This window comes from Calliphora vicina, chromosome X, assembly GCF_958450345.1.
Source record: "Calliphora vicina chromosome X, idCalVici1.1, whole genome shotgun sequence".
NCBI classification, from domain to species: domain Eukaryota; kingdom Metazoa; phylum Arthropoda; class Insecta; order Diptera; family Calliphoridae; genus Calliphora; species Calliphora vicina.
The window spans coordinates 3,959,962-3,978,692 of record NC_088785.1 but is presented as its reverse complement, the minus strand read 5'-3'; the positions used below and the strand labels follow the sequence as shown (position 1 = coordinate 3,978,692).

Below are 18,731 nucleotides of genomic sequence, written 5' to 3'. Positions count from 1 at the left end.
TACAAGTTTGTGGTGCCTGTGTTGCTTCTTTATGCGAAAGCGTTTAAGTAGACGACACAGAGTACCAAATTGTATTCTTCTCGCATTTACCTTTCGTATCGAAATTGCTTTCGCATCGCAATGATGTGTACACAATGAATATTAAAAATGCGCAAAAACATGAGATTTATTAATTTTAGTCCCACATTTTAAAAATCGGTTAACCGAGTGATAAAAACCGTATAAACCGGTTAACCGAAAATCAACATTTTAAATTAACCGGCTCGCAAAAAACAGAGATTTCGAAGAAAAACCGGGTTTTCGGTTAACCGGTTGGCACACGTACATTATACTACACTAGTATAGTATACAAATCATAAGTCTGTCAGGGCTATAACATTAAATTATATATTTAAAAATTTGCGGTCCAGAAGAGCCATTATTTTTAAGCGAAACAAACATCAGCATAAATTATATTTTAACATAGAAAGAAGAAGGGTTGTCGAGTTAAAGTTTTGAACGTGGACCTCATGGGCCCACTAGGGGCGCGACCAAGGGTCCTCAAAGTAGGACACATCGGGTATGTTACATTTATAAAACGATCCTATTTCTTCGTTTGTGTTCCGATTTCAAAAAAATTACACTTATAGAATCTCATCGAGTACTACAAAAAACCTTGTAGTAGTTATCAATTATCTCTTATAGCTTAGGAATATAAAATTTTCAAAATTTTTACCCACCCTACTCCAGTTTTTTGATAACAGCGTATCCAAATATTTCCCGATTTTATCCAGTTTGCCTTTATTGGACTAACGACATATGTATGTGTCTCAATAGAAAAAGAATTGTTTAAAAATAATAATAAATTCAATTTAAAAATGAATTAAAAATTTTTTAAAAAGGCGATTTTTCGCTAACTTTTTGGAAAAAGAAGACTTTTCTTCTAAGAGGATGTATAAGGAATTTATACTTTGTTTTTTGTTTTGTTTATTAACTATCAATATTTACAAGGTTTTTTTTTAAAATAAACATATTTTGAGATTTTATCAAATGATATTACAACAAATATTACCATATATTAAAAATTAAAGGTATGTTAAATAGTATTTATAGGAAAACGATAGTAAAAAACCTATATTCTATATCACAAAAAAAAATAATCTATGTTTAAATAGATTAGCTAGTCATTAACAGTCAATCTTCTTAAGTGGTCATAGTTTGAATGTCTGCATTTTTCTAAAAATGTCAAGGTCAAATCTTCAATAATGCTGTTTATGGTCTTTTGGCCTGTCAATGAGTGTAAGGCCCTTGTGGGAAATCGAATAGGAAGATTAAATATTATCTTTAAGTTCTTGTTCTGTATAATTTGTAATTTTTTTTCTATGTGTTTCCGCACAGTTTATCCATATCGGACATGCATAGTGGAGATAGTACTAGGGTTCTTATCCCGGCAATTCCCGGTACAAATTTCCCGGAATTTTGCCAATTTGTCACTACCCGATTCCCGGGATTTTTAGTCGGGAATCCCGGGAATTAAAAACTTACGAAAATACGTAGAAAACAAGTTAGAACTCCAATTTGTCACTACCCGATTCCCGGGATTTTTAGTCGGGAATCCCGGGAATTAAAAACTTACGAAAATACGTAGAAAACAAGTTAGAACTCTATTTTTTTCACCAAAAAACAGTAAAAAGTTTTTTACAGTTTTTTGCTTATATCTCGGCAATAATAGACCGCTTATTATTATTTATTTGGATTTTTTCGTATGAAAATTTAATAAGTGAATTCATTATTTATAGAATTTATTTCTTCTTATTGAATTCTAATTTCTTTAAATTTCTTCTTCAAATCCATAACAAAATAGCTTCAAAAATTTATTAAATGATTAAATTTTTCTTCAATTCAAATCTAGTACAAAAAGTATTAAGACAATTTTTTCAATTAATTTTATAAATGATTTGATTTAACAAAAATTTAATCATTCCAAGTTTGAATAAATTCTGTTATTAATTAACTTTAAAAGGTTTTGGTATGAATCTAAAAAATTCAATATTAGGAATGGATTTATGGAATGTTAGACTGACATTCTTTAATTACGGATTAAGATTTTAGTGAATTAAGCTCAAATTTTATTAATTAATTCGAAGCTCTGATATTTAATAATTATAACACTAAGTTTTTATATAAAATTTGGATGTAATATTCCTGATTTACGGTATCATTATATATTTCGGGAATAGCCGGGTATACGGGAATGTAGAAAAAAATTGTCGGTACACCCGCAGGTACTGCCATTTCATTAGACCGACTACCGTCAATTTCTACAAAAAATCGCATATCACTAAGAAAACTCTTGATTAATTTAATTAAATATAGAGGCAATCCCATTCTTCGAAGTTTATATACAAGTCCTGCATGCCAAATGGAATCAAAAGCTTTTTCTATATCTACAAAGAGAATACCTGTTGAAAGTCTTTTTCTCTTATTAAAGTTGATCATATTAACAATTCGCTTGATCTGATGGGTTGTTGAATGTTGGGCCCTAAATCCATATTGGCAGTCGTGTATAAGATTATTCTCATCAACAATTGCCTTTAATCTACTAAAAATCATTTTTTCAAACATCTTGTCTAAACTGCTTAACAGACTGATTGGACGATAACTACTGAGTAGCTTTGGGTTTTTACCCTTTTTATTATAGGAATAACTTTTAAAGTGTTGAGGAAAATATGAATTTATTATGCAGAAATTAAAAACTCTAACTAAAAAATCTATCGCCATATCAAGAAGTTTTTTAAGAACTTTATTCTGAATTACATCAACACCCTGAGCCTTTGAGTTCTTTAGGCCTCCAATATGAAATATATCTCATCTCTTTTCGTTAATATATTTGGATCAACATGAATTTTATCGAGTAATAAATTTACTAAATTTACCTTCCTGTCAATTGAACCATAAAAATCAATAGTCGTGAGATGTGCATTGGAAAAATGGTTTGCTATGATGTTTGCCTTTTCGGTGCTGTCCGTAATAATACCGTTATTGTCTTCTAGGGAGCACATTGGTTTGTTCTTCCCTTTAATGTGTTTAGTTATTTTCCAAAATTTCTTATTTCCTACAGGAAGACTAAATTATATCTGTCCACTGTTTGTTCCTGGCGTCTTGGATATGAATAGATATTAATTTATTCATTTCTAGAATTATAGCCCTGACAGTGTTTTTAACGTTTTGGTCGAAACATCTGTGGTATCTTTTGTGTCTATTTCTGATTGTCATTAAGTGTTTACATAATGGAGTAATATGCAGAGCATTTTATTTAAAAGATTTCCATGGTATAGCCTCTAGACAAGCATCATTTAATATGTTAATAAAGATTTGAATAATATTTTCAACATTAGATAATGATATGTCCCTATTTAGATCCATAGATAATTTCATTTTGTCCTCAATTATTTTACGAAAATGATTCCAGTTGGCCTTCGAGTAATCGGGGAATAATTTCTCAACTTCTATGACGTTCTCGTTTATACTAAATGATATAGGAACATGATCAGAATTTAATTTAAAGGCGTGGGAATCTATATCAGAAAATGAAAGGGATGAGTTGGTAATTATTTTCTCAGGTTTTTCTTTATTGGACTAACAACATATGTATGTGTCTGAATAGAAAAAGAATTGTTTAAAAATAATGACTAAGTCTAAAGTTATATGCATTTGAATTTAAACAAATTTAAAAAGGCGATTTTTAGCTAATTTTTTGAGAAAATAACCTTTTTCTTTTAAAGTTATCGCAAAAAATTTCCAAGAGGATGTATAAGTAATTTATACTTTCTGAAAGCTAAGTTTTCATAAAATATTTTAAATGAAAATTAAAATATTTTAAATGAAAAACAATTTTTGAATGGACCTGGTCACATATTTTTTATGTAAAATTAAACTTTAAGGCAAAAATTCTCAAATCGCATATTCGATATAAAAATATAGTAACCGAATTTAGGTGGCCCAATATGTTTCTAATTATTTTGTAAAGGGTTCCGATAACCCCGACTCTGGTATGGATATTACAGCTAAAAAACTAAAAATTCCCATTTTTGGAATTTTTCAACACTTTTTTTGGGAATTGCGGCATTGCTGATAATAAATTTCAAAATTCGTTTTTAGTTTTCCATTTTTAATAGAAAAATCTACAAACTGTGAAATTTTATTAAAAACTATTCATACTTAAAAATTTAATTTCAATTCGAAAAATTTGTTTGTTTTATTGTTATTTAATAAATATGTATGTATTAAAAATGGTACCGTGAAGGTATGTACAAAATTTTATACAAAAACCAAAAAGCGATTTCCCATCCATGGTATAGATGTTTGTTACGACGTAACCCACCATATAGTTGTTGTTTTTCTTCTTTTTAAATTATTCTTTGTTTAGATTTGTTGTTGTTGTTGCTTGTGGTTTCGTTGTAGTTGTTATTATTGTACATATCTCGTTATACGTTGCGTTTATTTATATACCTGTTGAACTGTAAATGCTGGATATGGGTAGTGTTGCTAATGATGTTTTTTTTTGTTTTATTATTTCTTATTTTTTGTTGTTATACTCTTCAACGCCTTGAATTACATATAACAAGAGTTGGAAAGCAACAACAGCAGCAGCAGCATCAACAACAACAACATCGTCATCGCTGAAGCCCTATATATCGTCACTAACAAGAATCTTGAGCATAGACTTAATTTTAGGTACACGAATCATCATTGTTAGCGTTTTTATTTTATTTTTTATTATTATTCGTTTCTTATTACCCACCACCAAAAAGAGCTTGTTGAGTTTGTCATTCCGTTTGTAACATATCGAATAATGGTCGTAGAACCAAAAAGTACATACGGATATACTCTGGTTCCTTATAAAATTCTAAGGCGATCTAGTAATGTCCGTCTGTCTGTTATTGGCATGGGGATGAAATTTTATCCAAATACTCTTTGTTGATCAGAAATCTTTGGTATCGAAAAATCTTTTAAATAGCAATACAGTTATGGAGCAAAATGTCAGACGACTTCAAAAATAGTTGATATTTTTCGAAAATGTTTTGCTATTTTAATTAGATATTGTTACAAAATTGCACTATCAATTTGAATTTAACAGTATGGAACGAGTGCTTGCAATATTCATCATTTTTATAAACATTTCCAACAGTTGTTGAAACTTCTACTTATCAGCAAGGTTGATAACACGCAGTTACATATTAATCCTGAAAATACATTATCCTCTAGCAATGTGAAATTTACCGTAGATATGTATTTTCGAGATATTTCGGGTAACCATATAAATGTTTTTATACAAAAAGTAGTTATTATATTGGTGGTGGGTAAATAAGATTCGGCGTAGCCGAATATAACTCTCTTACTTTTTTGTTGTTGTTGTTGAGAGAGATAAAGATATATTTTGTTTGCTTCGTGTGTATCGCGTAAAGATTTCATTTCTTCTACTCGTTGTTCTTTTCGCTCAAAGATTGTAGGTATACATACCTACAACATATGTACATATTTATTTACTAGTCCCTTTTGAGTTTGTATCTTTCTTTGCCAATTTTTAAACGTACTGTAGATAGGTAGAAAACTTGATTCAAAATTAACTCCATTAACTGTGGCCGTATGTAAAAACTAGGTAACTCCACTTTTTGCGAAAATTGAGATAACTCAAAAAATAGAAAGTGCATTTCATTGTACTATCACTCTGTCAGATCGAAATTTTGATAAAGCTTCTCATTTAAAAGTTATTTTAATATAAAAAAACTAGCTACTCCATGCTTTTTTGAAAAAAAACAAGGAAATCATAGTTTCTTAAAAAACAGAAAAAATATAAAACGACGTTGTTTGGAAAACTAATACAGAAAAGGCGAAATAAAACAAATTCGGGTCACAAGCAGGGCTGTCTGCAAGGTTGCCAATTTAGCCATTTTCCGGCTAGATCTAGCGATTCTATTTTCATTTAGCCATAAAAAAATGGCTAGATTTAAGCCGGAAGATCTAGACATTTTATTTTGTCCTAGCCTTATTTATTTTATACTTTTCTTGAACATTTTTGTATTTTTTTTTTAAATAAAACAGTATTTTTTATCAAATGACAAAGAAACAGTATTTTTAAACAAATTCGTTTGTTGATGATTTGATGAGAATATTATTGGTTTTATGAAAACAGGCTTCGAAATTGTTTCCATAGCAAACACATCAGGCATATTCAAAAATCAATTTTGCATTTCTTCAATGGATCCGATTTTGATTGTAAGTGTCCAGAAATTTGTTTAATTTATCAAAAAGGAAAAAAAATATTGATATTACAATCGTTAAATCTGCTAAACCCCATTAACACGAAGTTGGTAACATTTTTTTTTTTGAAAACTGTCAGTATAACTATTAGTTAACACATAAACAGACTTTGTGGTAATGGGGACAAGAAATGTAACTGAATTTGTATTCAGTTATTTTTGGGTTTTAGCCATTTCTAGCCATTTTTAATTCAAAATCTAGCCATTTTCTGAGCTGAAGAGTTGGCAGCCTTGGCTGTCAGATGTGGCGATTTCTCGCCAAACTTGGCGATTTTTCATTTCAATTGACGAAGTGTCAATTTAGAGACTAGTTGACGATTAACAAATTATTTGTTTTTCTTAAAATACTTTTTTTGATACTTATTAACCCAATAGTTAATGAAATGAATAATTTTAATTCAGATTTATAATCTGATCATATCGATGCAGTTACCATACATGATCCAATAATTTTTTTCTTCTAAAATGTTTAAGCCGTCATTTTTAAATAAAAATTAAAATATTGATAACTTAATACATATAAATAAATTTATTTTTACATAAAACTATCTGAATTTTTAGTTTGTCCTTTATATTTTTTTTTTTTTGGTTGTGTACAAAAAATAAATATGTTTCAAAGAAGACAACGAAAAAAATCAGCTGAAAACGAAAATCAATGTGAGACTTAAATTGATATCAAATTAAAGTTGAACAAAGGTGAAATAGTTCATTAGACATACACTAGCGTCAAATCAAACGCATGTTGTGAAAAAATTACAGTTTAAAAAGTAATGTTAGTATAACTTGAAGGTATGTAATTTGATGTATAATTCTTTAACCAAAATGAACAAACCATTCCCGAGTCATGCTAAAATATGTGGTGCATTTTTTTCGCCCTGTGTAATAACTTTTGCAAATTCCTGGGTTTTAACCAGCAAATAATATTCCAAAGATTGTGAATTTTATAAAAAAATAAATATAAACTAAGCATTTAAAGAATTTGTTGTATTTTAGAACGATTTAATATTTCTGTTAAGTTAGCACATATTTTTGTGATAGATCTTAAAAAAAAAACTTTTAATAGATAAATTATATACCCAAGTTTGACGCCAAGTATTTCACATGTAAGCTTTTTACGAAAAACAGGACAGAACAGGGGCAACATTGGAGAGAGGAGCGCTCTATATTTACATACATAATAAGAGGGAGCAGAAACACAATCAATTACACAACAGTAATATATTTATAGCGACTCTGTCGGACAAGAATTTTGGGAAGATTTTGCATGAACTTAACGCGTTAACAGTCCAAAGCAGCGACACAAGTCCGCTTTTTTACAAACATTTACATTAGAGTGTCCCTTAGAATTAAATTTTTTGAAATGTTGAAACGGTACCCGTTGAAAACTTTCGTAATGACCTAAAATACCACCAAAAAAATTTTTAGCTTGTTCTAAGAAGGGCAACCAGTGCCGACTTTCGATTTAGTTTTGAGGTGCATTTACAATGGCAAAAAATGCATTTATTCAGTTTTTTTTTAAATTTTTGCCATTAAATAACTACTTTTGCAATTTAATTTAAACGAATCGAAATGTGTACGTAATTGTTGTTTCAATAAGATATAAAAGAAAAAAATTGGTTAAAAAATGTTAAAGTTATTAAAAAATCGCCAGGCCATTAACATGTCTCTATTAGGGTTGCCAGTTTTATTTTTGCAAAAAGCGGGACAATTTTAAAAATAGTTGAAAAATGGCGGGATTTTCAAAAATTACGCGGGACAAATGAAATACAGGGCAACAAAATCGAAAAAATGTATAGGATTTTTAAACCACTACACAATTTTGATGTATTGTGGTTCCAGTAGTACAAATATTGTCCAAATTTTAAATTCTATGGAGAAATTTTTTTTTTAAATTTTTTTTTGATAAAATTATGATTTTTTTAGGCGTTTCTTAATATAATTAATGTAACTCAAAAAGTGTTAGTCCGTTTATATATTGCGTTTTAATCGGCTCAGTAGTTTCGGAATTATAATAACAAATCGGTGTGCTTCAGCGGCACTTTTTCAAATTAAAGAAGTAAAGCAAAACTTCCCTAATATGACGCTTTCTTGGCACAAAATTCGACATTTATAATTTGAAAAAAACGCCGCGGGTTGCTCAGCAAAGCTTAATGTTCAATAACTAAGTGGGAATAAATGACAGATATTTAAGTATAAAATTATTTTTTAATATTTGTGTGTAGTTGTTAAATTGATTTTTGAAAGCGGGGAGTGGTTATTTGCAAGAAATTTTTAATCGTTCAAAACCTACATCTGCCAGAAGATGGACATAATAAAGGAGGTATATTTTTTGCAGTTTTAGAATTTAACATAGTAGATTGAAAAAAACTGGTTATGTATACCAACTCTTTTCTGAATAAATATTAACACGCCGGAAATACATACATATCAGTTCCACTTAATTGTTTTTATAAATTTTCAACATAAATATATTTTTTTTTTTCAATTTAATAAATATTTAATTCAAAATCAACAGTTCTTTAAAACTAGATATATTAAGTACATTAAGGGGATTAAGAATACCGAGCGGTACGCGGGATTTCATTACTAAAAGCGGGACAATACCGCGAAAATCGGGACATTTGGCAACCCTAGTCTCTATCCACATTTACTTGTATATGAGTTTTTATCTTCATAGGATACAGTTAACATAATATAACAATAAAAGGTAGAACCACTACAAAATATGTTCTCAATTCTACATGCCTTGAATTGTCAACTAATATAAAATAAAAAATAAAAGTACAATTGATAAAAAACATCAAAAATTAACTAAATTGAAAAATATTTTAAATTCAATTTAAATGTTCATTTGAACAAAATGTGGTAAGATTTATAAAATGTCCTGAAAATAAAATTAAAGAATGGAGTGCAGCCTGCGGTGTTGAGCTGTTGAACAAGGCATTGCATTTTAAACTATCTCCCTAGTGATTCTACCTTCTAATGGTTGTATCATACAGTTAACCTATTCGCAGGTTTAACCAAAAAAAAATAGGGAATAAAAATGTGAAAAAAGTATGTCAATATCATCTCCTATAGTTTTTCCGTACCTGCGATATAAATTTTGCGATTTTTGAGAAAAACTAATTTTTTGGCCATTTTTTGGCGAATGAGCCCAATTTCCTTACTGTTATTAATTTTAAGTAAAATCTGTTCAGAGTATTATAGTCCAGGTAATTTTAAATACAGTCTGAAAATGTTCCTAAAATCGGATAACGTTAACCCTTAAATCGTGAAGGTCAAAAGTAAATTTTTTCAATATATAGAATTTCTAATGGAAAGATAGCGAAATGTTATATATTTTTGGGCCGATTTTGATGAAACTTAAGAAAAATATAGCATGTCTAGTATTTACATTAACAGTACACAAATGGAAATAAAAACAGTGTGAAGGAATTAATAAAAAGTTAAATGAATATAATTTCGTACACTTTTACAATGGACAAGTTTCGATCAAACTTATTTTTAGTTAAACGACTTACAATGATAAGAAAGTAATTAAAAAGCATGTTAGAAGACTCAACCTATAAAGTTAAGTACTCCGTTCAAAATTTCGTGCGAAATGTTGTCAAACTACACAAACGAAAGGAGCCAGCTGGCTAAAATTATCCACAAATACTCTCTGTTGATAAGGTTTGTTTGGTATTGAAAATGTTCCATGATTTCCCATAGCCCCATACAATTATCCCCGGAATTCTGTTTGAGCAGTCATAAATATGTTGATTGTGCGGCAATCCTTAAAAAATTTTGAACAAAATTACTCTCAAATTATACTGTAAATTATTGCGGAAATCGGGCTACATTTGTCCCTAATCCCCTTCATAAAATAACTTCAACATTCATAATTGTCTTATAATAATATTCATTCGTATATGAAAATAAATCAAAAAAATATTTTTATTGTCAATAAATAATTTGTATATAATGATATTAACATAAATTTCGATATAAGTCATTCATTCATAAATGCTGATTCAAGTCCCCATAGAAGGACAACACTATATATTGATGGTGGATATTAGAGTATCCAAAACCGAAACCGAAAACCGGTCAAACGGTTAACCGGTAAGACGGTTAACCGGTTTTAATGAAATATATTTTCTAAAGCTCATTTACATATTTATGAAAACATATTATGAAAAACTTTGATACCGTTTTTAAAAATATTGATTTATTTTATAGAAAATTGTAGCATTTGACAGCATTTCGTAAAAAATATAAAATAATTGCATAAAGAATTCAAAAATGCAAAAATTCCATTAAATAAAAATTTACTATAAACCAATTAACCGGTTTTTTTAAGACAACCGAAACCGCTTAACCGGTTTCTTAAAAGACAATAATCAAAACCGGTTTATTCAAAAAAACAATTTTTGGGTTAAACCGGAAACCGGTTTTTTTAATTTTCCGGAGCTGACGAAAAACATCGGTAATAGTCATCTCGTATTTATTAATAAACTTGTGTATAAGTCTGTTAATGCAATGAATACCTGCTGCTCCCTGTTTGAAATTAAAACCAACCAAATTAAGACCAATTTGGAGGAACTTGATTTTCTCTGAAACGGCTCTTCCGATTTTTTGCACGGAAAGCGTTTTTTAATCTATACCACGTATACTTTCATCTCTAATATAGGTAACCTCTTGGCACTGACCACGTTCCATGGAATATTAAATTCTATATTTTTGTGACCACTCTGGAGGAACTCAATTTTCTCAGGAATGGAACCACCAATTGCTTGCACGGTTAGTTTTTAATAATCTATAGTATGTATGCTACCATCTCCCATATAGCTGTTCCCGTGGCACTGCCCACGTTCTATGGAATTTTAATTTTAGTTTTTGTAAATTCCCATAAAATTTTTCATTTCCGGCGTTGCTAAATATCGTTGCTATCTTGACACACTTCTTCATTCGCACGAAATTAAAACCAACAGCTGATCATTTATTGTATATAAAATTTTGCGCACGAAACAACCATAATTTTTCGCAAATATGAACAGTACTAAGCTTTAGTGAGAAACACAATCTTTGGTTAAATCCCGCCAAAATATGTTTCAGGTTTAATATAACAGCGTGTTAAGCTGAGTTTAACTGACAAGTAAGAAACTAGCTCTAAATCACACAAATCGTAAATATATTTTAAAACAATTACTCTTTCTCAAATGTTTTGGCTTCAATTGCCAATCACGATAGATATATGTAATTCGTTTATGAAAACTGTCATGTAAAATTATACACCTACAGCAAGGATTAACACAAACCCATGTCGAAACTTTTTTTGGGAGTTGAAATATTGAAAAATCTGTCTATAACAAAATGTTTTGAAAAAATTAACCAAAATGAAAAATAAATACACATCAGGAAAAAAATAACCAAAACGGCAACACTGTTTAACTGTTACCTACATGCAGTGTTACCATATATATTTTTTGAAGAAAACTTTTTATTTCTAAAAAAAAAACTTTTTTTAAGTACATACAAAACCCAATTCGTACATATACATACATATGTAATCAGACTGAGATAATTTATGTGAATTTAGTGCTGGAGTCACTTTAGGTTAGGTTAGGTTAGGTTCCATGGGTAGCCACTCTTCAAGCAGCTCACTTGGGTCCATTCAAAACTGATCCCATTGTGATACCCAAGGGGTAAACATCTTGGTATTAATTATACGTCCGTTGTTTCCAGGCTAAACCTACCAGATTCTCTGATGAAAGAGTAGATTCGTCTAAGACTTATCCTTGATAGCTCATCTAAGCATGATAGGAATGGTGTTCCGAAGATGCGTTCCCTCAGATTTATCAGAGCCGGGCATTGACAGAATAGGTGTGACACCGTCTCATCCTCTTCTTCATTATGGCAGCTCCTACAGTAGTCATTATACCGTAGGCCCAATCTCCTAGCATGTGTCCCAATTATACAGTGGAGTCACTTTAAATATTTTCAAATCGATCTCCCCATTTAGTAAATGGATTGGGGGACTATCATTTTGAAATTAACGGTTCAACTTATTGATATCATAAATTTACAATTTTCCAAAAAACTTTTTTTTTTAAATAAAACTTTTTGCATCTCAAAAACCTTGCAAAAAAAGGGATAACTTGACATATGGTAACACTGCCTACAAGGTAAGATCTAGCTTATTTATTTTTATTTAGCCGTAAAAAAATGGCTTCATTTTATCTAGCCGGAACATCTAGCCATTTTGTTTTGAGGTTTGACCTTTCAGAATTATAGGGTCGCTATTCTGTTCCAATCAAAAGGTCTCAATTTGTTGGACAGTGTAATTAGCAATTCCACTTTTTTAATTTTAAACAAATTTTAATACAAAAAAGTTATATTTAAATTAACAAAGACCCCTTTCACACTTGGCAATTTAGTTGCGCAAGTCTTTTGTGTTTGTAGATGTTAGAGGCAATGTCGGGTTAATGAGAAGAAAATTTTGCATGCTGTTTTGTTGTTGGGCAAGAGACTCGAGCAACTAAATTGCCTAGTGTGAAAGGGGTCAAACCAATGTAAGCTAACTTTATCAGATAGAAGTCAGAAAATATATCGAGCAAAAAATAATCTGGGTTTTTAACGTCTCCTGTAATAAATTCGACATGTTATACCGTATGTAGTAACACTTTTTAATAGACTTTTTGGTCAGAACTAAATGAAAGTTCCTCAAATCATATATTGAAGCTCAGTTCAGTTTAACATTAAAAGAAGTTCAAAGTCCACACAAAAGAACTAATAGCGTAGACAGGCGACAGCGTTAATATGCATCAGTCTAAATTCAAATTAACTTGTGAATTATCCCCATCCTAATGCGCATTAGCTTTGACGTAAATACACAAAATCAAACTGAATTTATTTTATTATTTTACCGTCGAAATCAATCAGCTGTATCATAATTATTTACTATTTTTAAAGGAAACGTAACACAGTAGAATAGAAAAAAAGAGGGAAATAAAGCTGTAAATTCTAAACGGTTAGCCCGTTTGGTTATGAAATTTCAGATTCGCAAAGAAGTTGGACACTTCGGGCATGTCAAGCAAATTACATATATAGAATCTCCTCAACAAGCTCTACAAAAAACCTTCTTGTAGCTATCAATTATCTCTTACAGCTTAGGAGATATACGCATTTGAAAATTAAATTTTAAAAATTTTTACCCACCCTACTCCAGTTTTTTGATAACAGCGGATCCGAGTATTTCCCGACAACACATGTATGTGTCAAATAGAAAAAGAATTTTTTAAAAATAATGACTAAGTTATATGCATTTGAATTTAAACAATTTTAAAAGGGTGATTTTTTTTTTTTTTTTGAAAAAAGTACATTTTTTCTTTTTATGTTATCGCAAACTATTTCTATGACGATGTATATAGAATTTATACTTTTTCAAAAGCTAACGTTTCATCAAATATTTTAAATAAAAAAAAATTAAAATTGTTGATACCGACGGGACCTGGTCCATTCAAAAAACGCCTATTTTTAGGTTAAGTTCAAGTTTAGGGCAAAAAATCTCAAATCGCATAGTCGATATCAAAATATAGTAACCCATTTTAGATGGCCAAATATGTATGTTCTTAATTATTTTGTAAAAGGTTCCGATAACCCCGCCCTGGTATAGATATTATAGCCAAAAAACTAAAAAATCCCATTTTTGGGATTTGTCAACACTTTTACAAATTTAAAAATTTGTTTTTATTTTTGCATTTTATGTAGGAAAATCTATATAAATGTAAAATTTCATTAAAAAGTATTCATAAATAAATATTTAATTTCAATTTGCAAAATTTGTATCTTCGCAAAAACTCATTAAAAAGCTTTTTTGTCATATTTTTCAAATAAGTATTCCATAAATTTTTTAAAACGTCTACCTTGAGTTTTTTACGTGGCAATTAATTGGGGAAAGCTTAACATCTAGCAGATAATTTACCGATTTGAAACAAATTTTTCAACATTAAACAGTTTACAAACAAACAATTGTTTACTAAATACAAAAACTGTCGTCTGTCAGGGTTAAATTTTAATTCACATTAGTGTGATGTTAATGCAAATTAACTCTACGTCTGTCTACGGTATAATATTGCAAGAACTAGCGACTAAAAACTAGATTTTAATTATTTGGATAAATTTTCAAAAATATTGAATTAACAGTTAATGTGTAAATTTAAATTATATGTTAAATGAATATTTGAAAGAATGAATGACTTTTAAATTTGTTTTAATAAACAAATTTATGCTTAATTTTACCTAAATTTTTAAATTGACAAAAAAAAAGCTTAAAACCGGTCGAACCCATTTTTAATAGAAAAACCCGAAAATCGGTTTTTAAAAATTACGCTTTTTCGAATTATTCGAAAACCGGTTTTTGGAATATGTCGAATATTTGACAACTCTATTATTGTTCGAATTTGGTACTATACTGGTTTATATTTGGTACTATAATACCAACATACTTTTTATTATCGAATAAAACATTTTAGTTTATAAAAATAATTGTTAAATCTTAAATGTTTAAAAAAGCACTGAAAACGGTGATGAAAGCACTGAGTTGACAAAGCTGATTCTATTATAACAACAGTGATGTCAACTTTGTGTGACCCAAACTCTAAAAACAAAGGGACCTAACAATTTGTATTAGATAGTAGAAACTAATATATATTATATACTTACTAAACACCGGACTATGGTCAGACCGTGATGATATTTTACCACTTTTTTCCTAAAAAAAAAAACAGTAATGGTAATTAATCAGTTTTTTGAATGCATATTTTTTTTAAAAATTTTGCACTTTTTTTAAATCAAATTGCTGCTTTTCACATTGTTTTCCTGTATCCGTGTAAACATTTCCATCAAAAACTTACCAGTTTCATTACTTAGAAGTTATCTAGCAATGCACAGTGAGACAGAATCGAAATATTTTGGAAATAAATCAGTAATTTCTAACTGACTGATCCGACTGGGATGAAATTTCACATAAGCGTAGCAGATGAGCTTCGAGCTTATTTTTTAAAGATGGGCCAAGTCTCCTAGGGAACTTATAAAGCTTTTATATTTTTCTAAAAGGCATCGCAACAAGGATATCGTTAGAAACTGTTATACACAAAATTTTTTATAGAAAAAACTGTTCTATATAAATTTCTCTATAGAAAAAACTGTTATGCACAAAATTTTTTATAGAAAAACTGTTATACCAAAATTTTTCTATAGAACAAACTGTTATACACAAAATTTTCTTTAAAAAAAATCTTATACACAAAATTTGTTATAGAATAATCTGTTATACACTAATTTCTCTGTAGAAAAAACTGTTATACACAAATTCCTCTATAGAAAAAACTGTTATACTAAAATGTTTCTATAGAAAAAAATTATACACAACATTTTCTATAGAAAAAACAGTTATACAAAAAATTTTCTATAGAAAAAACTGATATACACAATTTGTTTTTATAGAAAACAGTGTTATACACAAATATTTCTATAGAAAAAAAAGTTATACACAACATTTTCTATAGAAAAAAACTGTTATACAGAAATGTCTCTATAGAAAAAACTGTTATACAGAAAATTTTTTATAGAAAAATCTGTTATACCCAAATTTTTATAAGAAAATTTTTGTACAAAATTTTATAAGAAAAACCTTTTATACACAAACATTTTTATAGAAAAAACTGTTCTACACTAATTTCTCTGTAGAAAAAACTGTTATACACTACATTTTCTGTAGAAAAACAGTTATACACAACATTTTCTGTAGGAAAAACTGTTATAAACAAAATTTTCTATAGAAAAACTGTTATACACAAATGTCTCTATAGAAAAAACTCTTATACTAAACAACTATTATTAACAAATTTGTCTATAGAAAAAACTATTATACACAAATTTTTCAATAGAAAAAGCTGTTATACACAAAATTTTCTATTAAAAAAAACTGCTATATTCATCTATAGAAAAAACTGTTTTACACACATTTTTCTATAGAAAAAACTGTTATGCACAAAATTTTCTATAAAAAAATTGTTATACACAAATTTTTCTATAGAAATAACTGTCATTCACACATTTTTCTGTAGAAAATATTGTTATATACAAATTTCTCTATGGAATCAAAAATTTCTATAGAAAAAACTGTTATACACAATGAATTTTATAAAATCTTACAGATTTTCAATAATATTATTAAATATTTTTTAAAATCGCTCCTAACTCACAACTTTAGGAACAAATTATGATATAAATCTTTCTGCCATACTCTAATACTAACCACTCTACATCCTCAGCTGCTGCTGCCAGCAAATCAAAGCAACAATTTTTAATTTTATTTTATTTTACAATATTTTCTCAGTATGTATCTGAGGCGCCCTACTTTGAACTCCAGATTAGCACGAATACTCCTCTGATACGCCTATGCTCAATATTATCGGATCAGCCATTTAGAAAAGGCAGATTTAACTCCAAAACAGTTTGATTCTGCCCCACTGTGCAATGTATTAATTATTAAGTGATGTATAATTTTTAGACCTATTTTATTAATTTTGGTAATTGAGCTTGATATCACTTTTATAAAATATGTAGTATTTGTTTTCTATTACGTTACTCCTTTGTATAGCATCTTCAAGGGAAATTAACAATTAATAAAAATTAAAACAAACTGTATGCTAGCTTTTGTTGTACCTACATATGGGCAATTCCACGAGAATGACTACCACGACCGAAAACCCTGAAACTTTTTTTCAAGATGATTTGAATAGGAGAAAACACTAAAATATTACTTTGTGTAAGTATTTAGAGCTTATTTAGAGCTTAAACTGGCTATATTTAATTTTTTAATTTAATTGGCATCTTTTAGGCTAAAATTGCGGTTAAAATTAAGTTCCGAATTAGCATATAGTATGAAATGGATTTTACTCTGATTGTTTATTTGCTATAAAAATTGTTTATTGAAACCGAATGTATATTTTCCATTATTTTTTTTTTAGTTTTTGTATACATACATATATTTAGAGAATATACATATATTGTTTTATTATAAGAGAAAAATCTGTAACGTACAATATTAAATTTTATTTATTATAAAATCATCCAAAGATTGTTTTTATTTAAATATAACGGATTGTAAAGGAAAAATATTTCGTTAAGTGTAAGAAATTAAAAGAAAACATAACGCCTCTCACGATTCGAATATTTTTGCATATTATTTCTACATGTAAATCAAAATGACTTCCGTTTTATGTCACGTAAGATATACCCTTATTTCGCTCGATATTTTGGACAACAATGTTTCGAAAGAACTTTTTATTATTTTCAAATATAGTACACACTGAAGGAAAATTTTTCAGATACTCTTATTTTTGCAACATCTATTCCACTCTATAGCCGTACAAATGTCACGTACGATGATATGGAATTGCCCATATACTTTGTTATAGTTTGTTTTTATTATTAATTGTTAACTTTTCCTGAAGATGATATGCAAAGGAGTATCAAAATATTGGAAATAATAAACAAATATTATTTTATAAAACTTACCCCAAGTTCAATTAACTATAACTAAAATTTATTCGAAATTTAACATTGAAGCTCATTACTTTGTAATGAAAGCTTTCTATAGTATTTTTTTTTTTAATTTTCATATGTATAAAAAAAGCGCAAAATTTTTTGTCAAACATGACAATATAAGAAGGTGTAGGTACATTTGTTTGTTATGACTTACCTCACTTTCTGTTAAGTCGATAAGGCTCGATTTTTCCTCAACCAATAAGTTTTCGGAGGAGATTTTTTCATCTTCACGATCACCCTCATCTTTGAAAATCTTAACCTCATCGGTGCTGCCCAAATCATCACCAGATGAGCCTGTATGTCGCGTATGACTGGTATGAGGCATGCTGATGTTGAATTTTTTTTTTAATTCTTTATTTTGTTATTTATTCATTCATTCGTTCGTTCATTCACTCGTTCATTCATTCGTTCGTTCATTCAGTCGTTCATTCATTCATTCATTCACTCATTCATTTATTCATTAATTTATGCATGCATTAATGCATTTATTCATTCATTTAATTATTCATTTAATTATTTTTTTTTATAAATTACACTAAGTATTGTGTATATATTTTTTGTATTATACAATTATATAACTGATTGCACCCGTTTAAAACAAACAAAAAAATAATTTATATTGATCGTTGTTTAATTTTTGTTATTTTTATTGTTATTGTTGGTTGGTTTTTGTTTATAACTATGTATTATTATTTTATGGTACTATTTATTGGCATTAAAATTTGGTGCGAAGTTGTTGTTACTATATTTTTGTTTTGCTTTTTGTTGTTGTTATTTTTATTTAATTTTTTATTGAAATTATTTTAATTTTGGTTGGTTTTGTTTTAAATT

General features: G+C 28.7%; 1 protein-coding gene across 5 annotated transcripts in view; it reads right to left on the bottom strand.

Annotated features, from left to right (window-relative positions):
• pan (pangolin) overlaps positions 1-18,283 on the bottom strand; it is a 183,398-nt gene extending 165,115 nt beyond the window's left edge. For 4 of the 5 annotated variants that reach the window (XM_065514763.1, XM_065514762.1, XM_065514765.1 and 1 more), the window contains exons 1-2: positions 18,055-18,283; positions 15,009-15,057 (exon numbers count right to left, since the gene is read on the bottom strand). In XM_065514763.1, coding sequence (XP_065370835.1) covers positions 15,009-15,057; positions 18,055-18,225 — 220 coding nt within the window. In that variant the 5' untranslated portion in view covers positions 18,226-18,283. The remainder of the gene's footprint in view (positions 1-15,008; positions 15,058-18,054) is intronic. The other variant, XM_065514767.1, reaches the window with a different exon arrangement.
• Positions 18,284-18,731: the final 448 nt, after the last annotated feature.